The sequence below is a fragment of the Brassica rapa genome, chromosome A09 (genome assembly GCF_000309985.2).
Source record: "Brassica rapa cultivar Chiifu-401-42 chromosome A09, CAAS_Brap_v3.01, whole genome shotgun sequence".
NCBI lineage: Eukaryota > Viridiplantae > Streptophyta > Magnoliopsida > Brassicales > Brassicaceae > Brassica > Brassica rapa.
In genome coordinates, this window is record NC_024803.2 from 28507494 (window position 1) to 28522315 (window position 14822).

At 40.9% G+C, this 14822-nt stretch overlaps 1 protein-coding gene across 1 annotated transcript; it reads left to right on the plus strand.

Annotated features, from left to right (window-relative positions):
- Nucleotides 1-5313: 5313 nt before the first annotated feature.
- On the plus strand, nt 5314-13454 carry LOC103838941 (GDSL esterase/lipase At2g27360). Its single transcript, XM_009115394.3, is given in 6 exon segments — nt 5314-11768; nt 12008-12223; nt 12333-12481; nt 12573-12849; nt 12940-13196; nt 13199-13454. Coding segments are annotated over 6 exon segments (1212 nt in total). The 5' UTR covers nt 5314-11500; the 3' UTR covers nt 13244-13454.
- Nucleotides 13455-14822: the final 1368 nt, after the last annotated feature.

Here is a 14822-nt window from a genome sequence, read left to right on the forward strand (position 1 = left end):
TAGAAACATAAAAATTTTTACAATATACACTGTCTTTTTATCGAAAACGCTTACGCTTCAGTTTACGCTCGTCTGCGGCCTCATCCGGCCCAAAAATCGTAAAGATTATCACCTTTCAAACACGCATAATCCTCGAAAATAACTGCGAGACGTCGCAAAAAGTTAAAATTCGAGGACAATGCTAAACAAATTGTCCGAACGCGACCACTAAAAACCTTACACCCCGTTCGTCGATTGGCCCCGACGAACACGCCAGCCGTCTTAAACAAACGCAATCCGATCACTCTTTTGATCTTTAAAAACGTCCAGCACAAGGACAAAAGCGCGCTACAACAAAAATCCGAAATTTTGGTTTAGCACTTCCAGATTCTGAGAAGATGCTCGATTCGTACCATACAAGTCATATAAGCCGAGAACATATCGCGGACTTTAAACCGGTGCGAGTCAGGAAGAAATCGCAACAGGAAAAACGATAGCCGGCTAGTCACCGCACAAACCTTAACCGAAAGTAAACCTAGGTCTTGCCCTAAACCCAACGCTCTGGTCTCAAACATCTCAAGGCATGATATCTAAAAGATACGAGATCATAAACCATGCCTCTCCGTTCGTATCTCAATGTTCTCGAAAATCGTAAAGACAGATAAATTTTTACGAAAATCACGAACGAACCAACAGATCGAACGTCTAATTAGAACTACATACGAGACGACAACTCGTATTTACTTCAACCCTACTCAGGAAAAACTCGAAACGAAACATTTATCATATAAATAAACCGCGTAAAGCGGCAAGGGATTCAAAGCCACCAACGGCCAGTCCCGGAAATACAAATACGGCCATCGTGGCCTAAACGAAATCCAAATTCAAAGGGCCACATTCGACCGAAAACAAGGATAACTGATCCATCCCTCATAATCCAAAGTCGAAGTCCCCGGACAACGAAGCACCAAACGCATCCGCAGGACGATCCACTTCCTCGCCACCGCCGTGAAAATCGATCGGGACCTCCTCGGTATCAGGAGAAACCGGGATGGAATCCCAGAACCCTTGAATCCTCTCGTCGATCGGAGGGATAAGCGCCTCAGCGTGGGCACGGTCACTCATCCCACTCTTCATCAAGCTCATTTCTTCTTCAAACACATAGTCGTCGGCTTGCGTCCTCCAAAGACTTCCGACCGAACCACGGCACTCGCGAAAGTCGCCCACCGAGGTAAAGGCATTCTTAAGATTCCCGTACTCAACCTGGAACTGAGATGCGCGAGTCTTCATCACCTCGACGATCTCTCTTTTGCCTTTCCTCTCCGATCTGCGAACAGCCCGCGCATGATCACGAGTAAGCTGTGCCTCTCGCTCCAGCATCTCGCCTTGCACGCGGGCGAGATCCCGCTCCGCTTTCTCCGCCTTGAACGGTAGACCATGGCTTCTCTATGACCCGCCTCGATGGCCGAGCCCAGCAAGCTCAGGCCCTGCAAAATCAATAGGCGTGTTACAAATCCATACATAGGACAATCACTTAAAAATTCCCAAGAAAAAACTAACCCCATTGATGATGCGAGATCCTTCCGCAACGACTCTCGGCCTCGCCGATTCTTTCGTAGGAGGAGGAGCATCGAAACCCGATGGCAGCCCAGCAAAGAAATCATCGAAGTCCGGAATGGGGGCTTCGCTCGAACCGCTTCCGTCGCCGTAAGCAAGGTTCGGATCCCATCCTGGAAGCATAGAGTCATCCATCGAAAACTCTATGTCGCCGAGATCGACGTCTTTTCCCTTCCAAGAGCTCGACTCCGGCGCGGCTGTCGGAGCTTCAACGGGACTCTGGCCGTCGGGTTCGGAGTCGCTTCCCGTATCCGCGTCCAAAGCTGGACCAGGTTGCACAAATTTCAGCGCCTTCCGAACCCTTCTCGGCGTGAAAGAAGTCCAGAAGAAGGGACCATTCCTGAGAAGATCCCTCACCGCGATAATATCCTCAGGGAACGGAGCAAGAGGATTGATGAAGGGACGATTGTTCGGCAACCTCCGGAACAGTGGAATGCAACTCTCTTCGACGGACGCAGCGTCCAAACGAACAAAGAAAAAGAACTTCTTCCACGAGTTGAAGTTCGAAATGAACTTCTTAACCACCGACATAAATTTCCGAGGGACAAACCTATGCTTATCCGTATCCTTGACAAGTTGAAGCCTCAAAAGCGCTTCATAATGATCGACGGAAAGGGAAAGGCCATGCTCATAGCTTAGGATCAAGATCCCAATAAGGTGCTGAATGGCAAGGGGTGTCAACTGACTTATCGCGACTTCAAAACGGTCCAACACTCGGACGAGAATTTCGGGTATGGGGAACCAGAGGCGACAACGCACTATGAACACCTCATAACAAGTAAAGTAACCCTCCGGGGGGTTGTTAGCACATTCCCCGCGGCAGGGAACCCGGAACTCCACAACATCCGGGATGCGGTAGAACGACCGCATCGTCGCGAGAAACTCGTCAGTGGTCCTACTTGCGTCCTTTCCCTCGACTCCACGATGGACGAGGACCGGGAATGGCTTCTCCTTGGGAGGGATCAACGAGCCGTAATGAGCAACCCACCATGCCTCGTTCTCGGCAGGATGCACCGAGTGAGGCACGAACTCCGTCTTCGGAACGACGAGCTCTTCGTAAGGACTCGCGGACGAAGACCCTTTTTTCGCAATCTTTTTCTTGCTCGACATCTTTACACTTCTCTTAAGAGAATAGAGGAAAAGGGTGGAGAGAAAGATAGAAAGTTTTTGATAGATCTTAGAGAAAAACAAGAAAGTGAAAAAATTATGGAACAAGTTACCTACCTCTCTTCTTATAAGACATGAGGATTTACTATTCAAGCTCGGACTTTCGCATATTAATTCCATCCATCACGCCTAACTTGCCAAACATGCCTAACCGCACGCTAGGATCCCCCCATGCATGATCCTAACGGGCTGGGGGGCTAACTGTTGGGGTCAAAAACGGTTACGACGGAATTACCATCCGAAAATCCTCAGAGATCGTATTTCCGAAAGAGTTAAAGAAGGGATGTAATTTTCGTAAAAATAAACTATACGAGGTTATTTCTACGAAGAAGTATTCTTTGGGATTCAAACCAAACGATCGTCCCGCTCGGTCACTACGTAGCAACCAAGCTCGGGCCAAAGCTCGGTCGCTACGTAGCGACCGAGCAATCGTCCCGCTCGGTCGCTACGTAGCGACCGAGCTCAGCCAAGCTCGGTCGCTACGTAGCGACCGGGCGATCGTCCCGCTCGGTCGCTACGTAGCGACCGAGCTCAAGCCAAAGCTCGGTCGCTACGTAGCGACCGAGCGATCGTCCCGCTCGGTCGCTACGTAGCGACCGAGCGATCGTCCCGCTCGGTCGCTACGTAGCGACCGAGCTCGAGCCAAAGCTCGGTCGCTACGTAGCGACCGAGCTCAGCCAAGCTCGGTCGCTACGTAGCGACCGAGCGATCGTCCCGCTCGGTCGCTACGTAGCGACCGAGCTCAAGCCGAAGCTCGGTCGCTACGTAGCGACCGAGCACTCGTTTCGCTCGGTCGCTACATAGCGACCGGGCTCGAGCCAAAGTTCGGTCGCTGTGTAGCGATTGAACCTTTCCGAACATCGATACGACACCAGTCCTTGCATTCTCGTCAAACCTTCGAATGCTATCTCCCGAAGACCGTAGCAAGCTCAGTCTATGTTTCCCGCTATTCTAATTCATCGATCAAACTTCGCGGATTAGAAACCGCGGAAAACTCGTAGTAAACGCGTCGAGTCGGAAGACGGCCCAAAGAGACCTAAAACACGACTCGAGGCCCATCCTACGATTTTTCCTAACCAAAAGCCCGTGAACCACAGCATGGTTCGCGCTTGGCCCGCGAAGAAGGATAAATGTTAAGTTTCCGCGGATAAATACGGAAGTTTTGAAGATAATTGTGAAGATCGGGAAAAATGGAATATCTCCGTTTTTATGCTATGACGGCTTAAGGGCAGAAGAGTAAAAGCGTAAACCGACCTTGGAGCTAGTATATAAGGAGTCCTAGGCGAGGAGCACAGGGGGGAACTTTTTCAGAGCAAACTTAGCACTTAGAGCGATTTAGGCAACTTTCCGTTTTTGTTATTTCGAGCTGCGACTCAATTAGGTTTAGCCGTCTTAGGGTTGCTAGAACTAGGAATCTCGCCGACAGCTCTCGAGCCCAGGCTTATACCTTGTTGTAACGCTCATACGCAGATTCGGAATAAGATCTATTTTGCTCTCTTTTCGATTTCTTATTTTTATCGTTGTTATTCTCGTGTTCTGATTGCTTGACGTGTGGTAATTAACAGATATCCGGGTCCTCTGGGAAACTAGGGTTTTCTTAGTTTCCTTATTTAAACGGAAATCGACAGTGCGAATTTCGGTTCCCACACCGGTCATAGGCTTAGTTCATGTCAGTTTTCACAGCCATGGCGCAATATTTTGTTACTCCCGATATCTTGAGGTAGTGCAACGTTTCATGCGTTATCATGATGTTGTCCGTGATAACTCTAACGGCAATGAATGCTGATTGATTCTCTGAGATGATCGAGTTTAGCATTGGTTGTAGCCGTCTCGTTAGGATCTTGGATATGATTTTGTAGTAGACGTTGCACAGAGCAATGGGTCTATATTCCGCTACTGTTTTGGGAGAGCTAATCTTTGGAATCAGCCTGATATGAGTGAGGTTGATGCCTTGCGGCCAAACTCCATCTCTGAAAAATTCAGTTATCTCAGCTATGATAGCTAGACCTACTGCTGTCCAATTTGTTCGGAAAAACCCGGCTGAGAACCCATCTGGCCCTGAGGCCTTGTCCTCGTGTATGGAGAACAGAGCATCTCGAATTTCTCTTTTGCACTAGGGATAGTCGTGAGTGATATATTGTTTGTCACCGAGATGCGTCAAGTGAGAGCTTCCTCAATTGCTGCCATTGGTGAACATGAACTTGAAGTGAAGAGACCGGAGAAGTATGTCGTGATTGCCTCTAGGATCTCAGGTTCTTCATAAACATTTTCACCCTCAAAATTATGTGAGAAGGTGATAGTGGACTTGTTGGGGTTGATGGTTTGACCTGAAGTTTCTTCGTATTTTTGGATCATTGCCTTCAGTGCTGCTACACTCCTCTCGTTTGTCCTCGTAAAGAACATGGTATCGTCTGCGAAGAGGAGGTGGTTGATCTTGGGGCTACCTCTCGCTACCTGTAATCCTGAGAGTGTTCTGCGACGTTGTGTAGCTGCACAAAGTCCCGATAAAACCTCGCTACAAAGGATGAACATGAACGGTGAGAAGGGGTCGCCCTATCTTATCTCACAGGTAGGTACAACCAGTCATTGGGCGTTGCCGTTTAGCAAGATTGAGTATGGGACTGTGGTCAAACAGCCCATGATCCATCCACAGAAAGTCTCGTGAAAGCCGAATTTGTGCAGTATTGCCTCGATAAAATTCCATTCAAGCCAGTCATAGGCTTAGCCCATGTCGGTTTTCACAGCTATGGCGCAATGTTTTGTTGCTCCCGATATCTTCAGGTAGTGCAACGTTTCATGCGTTATCATGATGTTGTCCGTGATAACTCTATCGGCAATGAATGCTGATTGATTCTCTGAGATGATCGAGCCTAGCATTGGTTGTAGCTGTCTCGTTAGGATTTTGGATATAATTTTGTAGTAGACGTTGCACAGAGCGATGGGTCTATATACCGCTACTGTTTTGGGAGAGCTAATCTTTAGAATCAGCCTGATATGAGTGAGGTTGATACCTTGCGGCCAAACTCCATCTCTGAAAAATTCAGTTATCTCAGCTATGATAGCTAGACCTACTGCTGTCCAATTTGTTCGGAAAAACCCGGATGAGAACCCGTCTGGCCCTGGGGCCTTGTCCTCGTGTATGGAGAACATAGCATCTCGGATTTCTCTTGGACTAGGGATTGTCGTGAGTGCTATATTGGCTGTTACCGAGATGCGTCAAGTGAGAGCTTCCTCAATTGCTGCCATTGGTGAACATGAACTTGAAGTGAAGAGACCGGAGAAGTATGTCGTGATTGCCTCTAGGATCTCAAGTTCTTCATAAACATTTTCACCCTCGGAATTATGTGAGAAGGTGATAGTGGACTTGTAGGGGTGACCTGAAGTTTCTTCGTATTTTTGGATCACTGCCTTCAGTGCTGCTACACTCCTCTCGTTTGTCCTCGTAAAGAAAATGGTATCGTCTGCGAAGAGGAGGTGGTTGATCTTGGGGCTACCTCTCGCTACCTGTAATCCTGAGAGTGTTCCGCGACGTTGTGTAGCTGCACAAAGTCCCGATAAGACCTTGTTACAAAGGATGAACAGGAACGGTGAGAAGGGGTCGCCCTGTCTTATCCCGCGGATCGGTACAACCAGTCATTGGGCGTTGCCGTTTAGCAAGATTGAGTATCGGACTGTGGTCAAGCAGCCCATGATCCATCCACAAAAAGTCTCGTGAAAGCCGAATTTGTGCAGTATTGCCTCGATAAAGTTTCATTCAAGCCGGTCATAGGCTTAGCTCATGTCGGTTTTCACAGCCATGGCGCAATGTTTTGTTGCTCCCGATATCTTCAGGTAGTGCAACGTTTCATGCGTTATCATGATGTTGTCTGTGATAACTCTACTGGTAATGAATGCTGATTGATTCTCTGAGATGATCGAGCTAGCATTGGTTGTAGCCGTCTCGTTAGGATCTTGGATATGATTTTGTAGTAGACGTTGCACAGAGCGATGGGACTATATTCCGCTACTGTTTTGGGAGAGCTAATCTTTGGAATCAGCCTGATATGAGTGAGGTTGATGCCTTGCAGCCAGACTTCATCTTTGAAAAATTCAGTTATCTCAGCTATGATAGCTAGACCTACTGTTCTCAAATTTGTTCGGAAAAACCCGGATGAGAACCCATCTGGCCCTGGGGCCTTGTCCTCGTGTATGGAGAACAAAGCATCTCGGATTTTTCTTGCACTAAGGATAGTCGTGAGTGCTATATTGTCTGTCACCGAGATGCGTCAAGTGAGAGCTTCCTCAATTGCTGCCATTGGTGAACGTGAACTTGAAGTGAAAAGCCGGAGAAGTATGTCGTGATTGCCTCTAGAATCTCAGGTTCTTCATAAACATTTTCACCCTTGGCATTATCTGAGAAGGTGATAGTGGACTTGTTGGGGTTGATGGTTTGACCTGAAGTTTCTTCGTATTTTTGGATCACTGCCTTCAGTGCTGCTAGACTCCTCTCGTTTGTCCTCGTAAAGAACATGGCATCGTCTGCGAAGAGGAGGTGGTTGATCTTGGGGCTACCTCTCGCTACCTGTAATCCTGAGAGTGTTCCGCGACGTTGTGTAGCTGCACAAAGTCCCGAAAAGACCTCGCTACAAAGGATGAACATGAACAGTGAGAAGAGGTCGCTCTGTCTTATCCTGCGGGTAGGTACAACCAGTCATTGGGCGTTGCCGTTTAGCAAGATTGAGTATCGGACTGTGGTCAAGCAGCCCATGATCCATCCACAGAAAGTCTCGAAAGCCGAATTTGTGCAGTATTGCCTCGATAAAGTTCCATTCAAGCCGGTCATAGGCTTGGTTCATGTTGGTTTTCACAGACATGGCACAATGTTTTGTTACTCCCGATATCTTTCGGTAGTGCAATGTTTCATGCGTTATCATGATGTTGTCCGTGATAACTCTACCGGCAATGAATGTTGATTGATTCTCTGAGATGATCGAGTCTAGCATTGGTTGTAACCGTCTCGTTAGGATCTTGGATATGATTTTGTAGTAGACGTTGCACAGAGCGATGAGTCTATATTCCGCTACTGTTTTGGGAATCAGCCTGATATGAGTGAGGTTGATGCCTTGCGGCCAGACTCCATCTCTGAAAAATTCAGTTATCTCAGCTATGATATCTAGACCTACTGCTGTCTAATTTGTTCGGAAAAACCTGGATGAGAACCCATCTGGCTCTGGGGCCTTGTCCTCGTGTGTGGAGAACAGAGCATCCGAGATGCGTTAAGTGAGAGCTTCCTCAATTGCTGCCATTGGTGAACGTGAACTTGAAGTGAAGAGACCGGAGAAGTATGTCGTGATTGCCTCTAGGATCTCAGGTTCTTCATAAACATTATCACCCTCGGCATTTTCGATTACGGAGAACTTGTTTAGACCACGCCTTACTCTGGTTGTGGCATGGAAGAACCCAGAGTTCATGTCTCCAAGTGCTAGCCATAAAGTTCTACTGCGCTGCCTCAGATAGTCTTCCTCCTCTTTGTAATCTTTTTTCAGTTCTTTGTTAATCTCTGCAATCAGCGCTTCGCTTGCTACACTACTAGACATGGCTTGTTCTAGCTTAAGTTTCTGCTCCTTGATTTTGACTTGACTGTTTTCATGATGCTTCTTATTCCATCTCAAGATTGCTTGTATGTATGCTGCGATTTTGTTCTCAACTGAATCTCGGTAGTGTTGGTTCCAAGCTTCTCCAATGAGCTGTTTAACCTCCTCACCTTTACATAGTTTCCGATCATACCGGAACAGACCTTTTCGCTTCTTTGAGTCAGGTTCGAAGTAGGATATGAGGGGCCGATGATCTGAGCCTTCGGAGGCCAGGTATGAGCATCTGCATGTAGGGAACTCCTCTGCCCATGTGCTGTTCGAGATTGCGCGGTCGTGCCTGCAGTGAACCGTATGGGTATGTCTGGTACCACACCACGATAGGAAGTTACCGGAGTGCCGCAAGTCGAAGAGATCGCATTGAGACATGAAAGTTTGGAAGTCTATAAAGGATCCTTCTGTTCTTACGGTACCTCCTTCTTTCTCACTGTTGTTGATGATTTTATTAAAATCGCCGGTGAGGAACCAAGGTTGGTTCGGGTTAATCCCAACTCAGTGAGTCGTTGGAAGACTTGTCTTCTATGTTGTAGCTATGGAGCCCCATATGTGATTTCCAAGCTTATTGTCATCATTTATTATCCCCCCCCCCTACCCCCTATTATATAGGCTAGCTAGTGAATATTCAAATTGAAATTGTCCCACTGGAAAATCTATTATCTATATGATTATAAGATTAGATCACTATAAGCAAAACTATCAGCATATAAAAATAATTATGAATGTAAATAAATATCAATTGGTTTACTTCCCTTCCATCTTTTACAATAATCATATGTATATATATGTGTGTTGTTATAAGAACTAATTCTGATTTTTGGAAAGTAAGCATTTCAATGAAGGGTAGAAATAAGCTTTGAACTTTCAGTTATGATTCCTGTCTATCCTACTCATGTCCAAAAACATTTCAGTCTTCTACATGTACTAGTGGTTTAATTGTAAACAGATAAATTGCCAGGGATTTAATTAAGAACTACTCTAGAATGCAAAACACAATGTTCAAGTCAATCAAATTTCGTTGCACAAACTATCTATGTCTTAAGTCCTAGAATTTTAATTTTTTTTTTTTGCAAATTCAATCAATCCAGACAAGGATGAAGAACAAGTTTGATAAGTTCAAAAAATCCTTAAACCAAATATCCTTGCAGGTATGTATATTGCTCATCTAAGATTAGTTCAAAAAAATCAATAATACTTCCGCATCTATCAATTATCCTAAGATCTAACAGACGATTAGTCTTAGATGAAGAAGTAATAGACTACCTAAACAATTTAGTCAAATGTAACAATTCATAATCAACCCTTGGAAATCCTAAATCTAACAAGTGAATTATTTTATCAGAAACACAAATTATAGTTTGAATAAATTGCATAAAGATAAAAGTAAAAACACAAAGGAGTTCATAATATTCTCTCAACAAAGTATGATTTCTGACAAAAATCTCTTGCTCCAAATCGCAAAGTACGATGGAATAATATTACAAAAATTTCTAGAAACCTAATTATAGTCTAAAGTACGATTTGGACTTGTTTGCAATTAAGTATAAACTTTGATCCATTCTGCAATTTTTTAAAATTTGTAAAAACTCGTCGAGTGCTTTGTTCACGATGGGTGTCGACCAACACCAAGTGCCGGTCTTGATCGACGCCATGTTCTTAGATCGATTCCGACTTAAAGTTTCCAGTTCCAGTTTTCTTTATGTTCCAGAATACTTCATCCTGGTCCAAAACGTACTTAAACCTACAGTAACTCTAATACAAAACTTATTTCATGGTTAAAAATCCATAGCAACCATGATATATAGTCGGGCCTGCATTTCCTCTCATAAGTGATATGATCAGTCTCTTGAGCACTTACAACAGTTGCTGATAGCAAACTTAATCCTCAAAATGGTTGTTTTTTGGCCAAATCTCACAAATAGCATTTTTAGTTTTTGTTACAAAAATCACATTTAAAAAAAAAATACTAAAATAACATTTATTAATCAATTAAAACTGTAAATTACTCTATATCTTACTCCCTAGATATTAACCCTTAAACTCTAATCGCTAATCCTAAACTGAATCGATAAATATATTTATTTATTTTCTTTAATAAATTCTAATATATATATATATATTTTTCTTCTTTATGTGCTAATTTTTGAACAAAAACTTGATTTTGTATTATTGAAAGGTATTTCTATTACTTTTGGTTCATTATTAGTCTTTGCGTTCTGTTTAGTTAGTTTTCAAAATAATGAACACAATTCCTAGCTTTTGTAGCGAATAAATGGGCACAAGTTTGAGATTAATTTGAGTTTGTTTTTCTAGCTTAAGATAACCTATATGTATATATATTTATTCAGGGCCGGTCTTGATATTTGGGAGCATATTTACACATAAAAATTTCAAATTATTATGTTGTTATATATACATATATATATATATATATATTTTTTTTATATATAAATTTGGGGATCTATTTACATATAAAAGTTTTCAAAAATTTTAGAAGCCTGAAGCGAATGTTTCATTAGGCTTGGTCCATGACCGGCCCTGTATATATAGAGAGAGCATCATTAGGATAGTTTATTAAGATAGTTTCTAAACAAGGTAGGGGAAAGAATGACATAAAAGTGATAATCATTTATTTGGTTAGAAATTTGAAATTTTTGTTGAGAAATGATCTCTTCGCTTGCCTTATTCCTAGTGGTCAGTCATATTTTTAATGTTTAAATTAAATCATATAGCTAAACATATGTGAAAATATTAATATAGAAAGATTAAGAAATTGGGTTTGAGAGATTTACCGTCCAAAGAAACTTTCTCGTATGAATAAAAAACAATATGAAATACATAAACAAGCCAAGAAGTAAATCACGTTGCCCCACTCTTATTAATAAACAAGCCAAGAAGTAAATCACGTTGCCCACTCTTATTAATAATACAAACAGCGAAGGCTCATGACTCACGACTACTCATTGGCCCATCCCCTTCCAATTGTCGCTAACTGTCTTTTCTTCTTGTCCTTGTTTTCGTCTACGTCAGTGCGAAAACATTTGTCTCTGATATAACTTTTCCAAAAACAACAGAAAGATAAGTAGAAAGGCATTTTCGAGCTCTCTTGCATGGCTTCCCTAGATTCTCATGTGTTGATGAAGATCGTGAGCTTCTTTTTATATACTCTTTTAGTCACTTCCGTTAGCTCGGAAACGAAGTGCCTGAACTTCCAGTCAATCATCAGTTTCGGAGATTCAATTACCGATACAGGAAACTTGATTGCTCTCTCTACTCCAAATGAACTTCCTGAATCCGCGTTTCTGCCTTACGGAGAAACCTTCTTCCACCATCCAACCGGCCGTTACTCCGACGGCCGCCTCATCATCGACTTCATTGGTACTTATTCTCTTTCCTTTCTATGTAGTTCACTCTGTTTTAGTCTTTGAGAAGAACCCAATAACAAATACTGAGGGTCTGAATGACAACATAGGAAACAAGCAGAACAATTGCGTGTGCGATACTAATAGTAATAAAAACATATAGGTATATAGGTATATATAGAGATTTTTTTACTATTAAAACCTGAAGACAGACCCAAAAAAAAACATTTTAATTCCTTGGTTCTGTTTATGTAGCTGAGGTCTTAGGGCTTCCACATGTGCCTCCTTTTTATGGATCTAAAAATGGAAACTTTGAGAAAGGAGTTAACTTCGCTGTGGGAGGAGCAACGGCACTGGAATGCTCCGTTCTTGAGGAGAGAGGGATTAGTTGTCCTCCTAAAAACAAAAGTTTAGGAGTTCAGCTTACGAACTTCAAAGAGAGTTTACGAAGCCTATGTGGCTCGCCATCAGGTAGTGAAGATCATCATCTTCATCTTCTTTTGTTTTTTAGTTTTTCCAATAGAGTGATGATTATTATGATTGGGTTATAACACTTGTAGTGGTTTCGTTTTGCTGTTAGATTGTATAGATATGATTGGAAATGCTTTGATTCTTATTGGAGAGATTGGAGGGAATGATTATAATTATCCCTTCTTCGGCCACAAAAACATTGAGGAAGTCAAAGAACTCGTTCCCCTTGTGATCTCTACTATTTCTTCAACAATCACGGTAAACATTCTTGATCTATCTTTTTGATTACTTCTTTAAAAATGATATACACGTTACGTTCTTTTTGGGACCGATTCATGTTTGAGTCCAGGAGTTAGTCGATATGGGAGGAAAAACATTTCTAGTTCCCGGAGATTTCCCGCTCGGATGCTCAGTAATCTATTTGACACTATATCAAACATCAAACAAGGAAGCGTACGATCCCCAAACCGGATGTTTGACATGGTTGAACGAGTTTTCAGAATACCACAATGAGCAGCTTCAGGCTGAACTCAATAGACTCAGGAAGCTTTATCCTTATGTCAACATCATTTACGGTGACTATTACAACGCTTTGTTACGCCTTATCCAAGAACCAGCCAAATTCGGTTAGACTTCTTTGACTCCTTCATTGAATCTAAACAACCAAATCACTGACTCAGTTTTTTCACCAAGTTTTCAATTAATGATACTTTCAGGGCTCATGAACAACCCCTTGCCCGTTTGTTGCGGTTTAGGAGGACGGTACAACTACACCTTTGGCGTAAAATGTGGTTTAAAAGGAGTTGAATGTTGTAATGATCCTTCCAAGTATGTGAATTGGGATGGCATCCATATGACTGAGGCTGCATACAAATGGATAGCTGAGGGTTTACTCAAAGGACCGTATGCTACTCCTCCTTTCGATTGGTCTTGCCTCAGCTCCGAGATCAAGGACAAGGAGTCATTAGACACATAGAATTATTCGATGAACAACTGAAACAAGCTGGTCCGAAAATTTAAGAGACAACGAGAGATAATAAGAAAAACTATATCATGTACAACTTAAAAGTGCTTGTGTTGGATCCTATATTTGTATTATACGCGTGTTGTTGCTGTAGCCTGTATTTGAATTACATATTGTGTTGCTGTTTGAGAGACGTGGTTCTCAAGTAATAGTACTGAAAATCATGTTATATTGCTAATAATATTTATTTTAGAAAATTTCATATCATATGTTTTCTTTAAACCCTAGAAGTTCCGAACCAAAATGCAGTTAATAAAAATATTTTCATAACACAGTACGTTAAAATCTCTAAACGATTTTAATTTATACTTATTTTCAAAAATAGTAATAATAATAGTGCATTTAAGGTATAGTTAATAACATCTCTTTCAAAGTCTGCAAGCCATGCATCAACTAACAGCGAACAAACAAAATAATTGATTCTCTACCCACTGCGTCCAATAAGTGATTCATTATAATTGTAGCGCGGATAATATATTTAAATTTGTTACATTTATCATTTTTATTTATATGTAAATTTTTATATTAAATTATATATAACTAATTTTTAAATTTCATTTTTTTTCTATTTTTAGTTCGAAGTAAGTATTTCTATTATATGTAATACAATTAACTAATAAAATATGAAGAATCAAGTCCGAGATATTAGAGTTATGTAAAACAAAATATTTATGTATAGAACATAAATTATCTTATTTTAAAAGATCGGAATCTCATATCGAATAAATTCACAAAAATAAAAAATACTTCAATAACTAACTTAAAATATATAACCCCATTTTCAAAAAAAACGTACGCAATAATATATTTTTACGTGTAATAGTTGAAAACTGACAACTGAATATCGATCTATAATATTATTTTAATATATCTAATGGTAAAATATTAATTGTAATAAAAAAATTTTGAATTTTGTAATATTACATGAATTATAAGGCTTTAAAATCTAAAATCTATTTTATTAACATAATATATTTTTTATTCATTTTTTATTTTGACGTTACTAAAATTGCTTTAGTTTTATTTGTATATTAATTTTTTAATAATGTAGTTTCTTCTTAAGTAATTTTAAAATTATCAATAATATAATATATTTAATAATTTTAAATATATCCAAATATGATGCCTCATTTTTATGTATGTTTGCGTTGAGCATATTTTATTTTACTAAATCTTTCTTTCTGTGTATATTTTTTGTTTTATTTTGTATTTTTACAATTTTATTACCTTATTCTTTAACTGCAGAGAATTGCGATTTCTAATTTTTGTTTCATATAACTTAAAAGTCTTCGGTTGATTTTTAATTGTTTTCTTTCTCTAATTACAATGTACCGTTCGATCATTTTTTTTAGATCAAACTACTAATATCATCATATAGAAAAATTTAAACTCCAAGAATGAAGTAAGTATTTGTGCTAGAGAAAACTGATTTAGCCACTAATATAGTGAGATATTATAATATTAGAATATATGTAAACTTTTTTCGGTTGTCTTACGCTGTACATAATTAAGTTGTTGTCAATTGATTCTATATTTGTGATAACTGGAAATACATCTTTATGTCTTCATTACAAT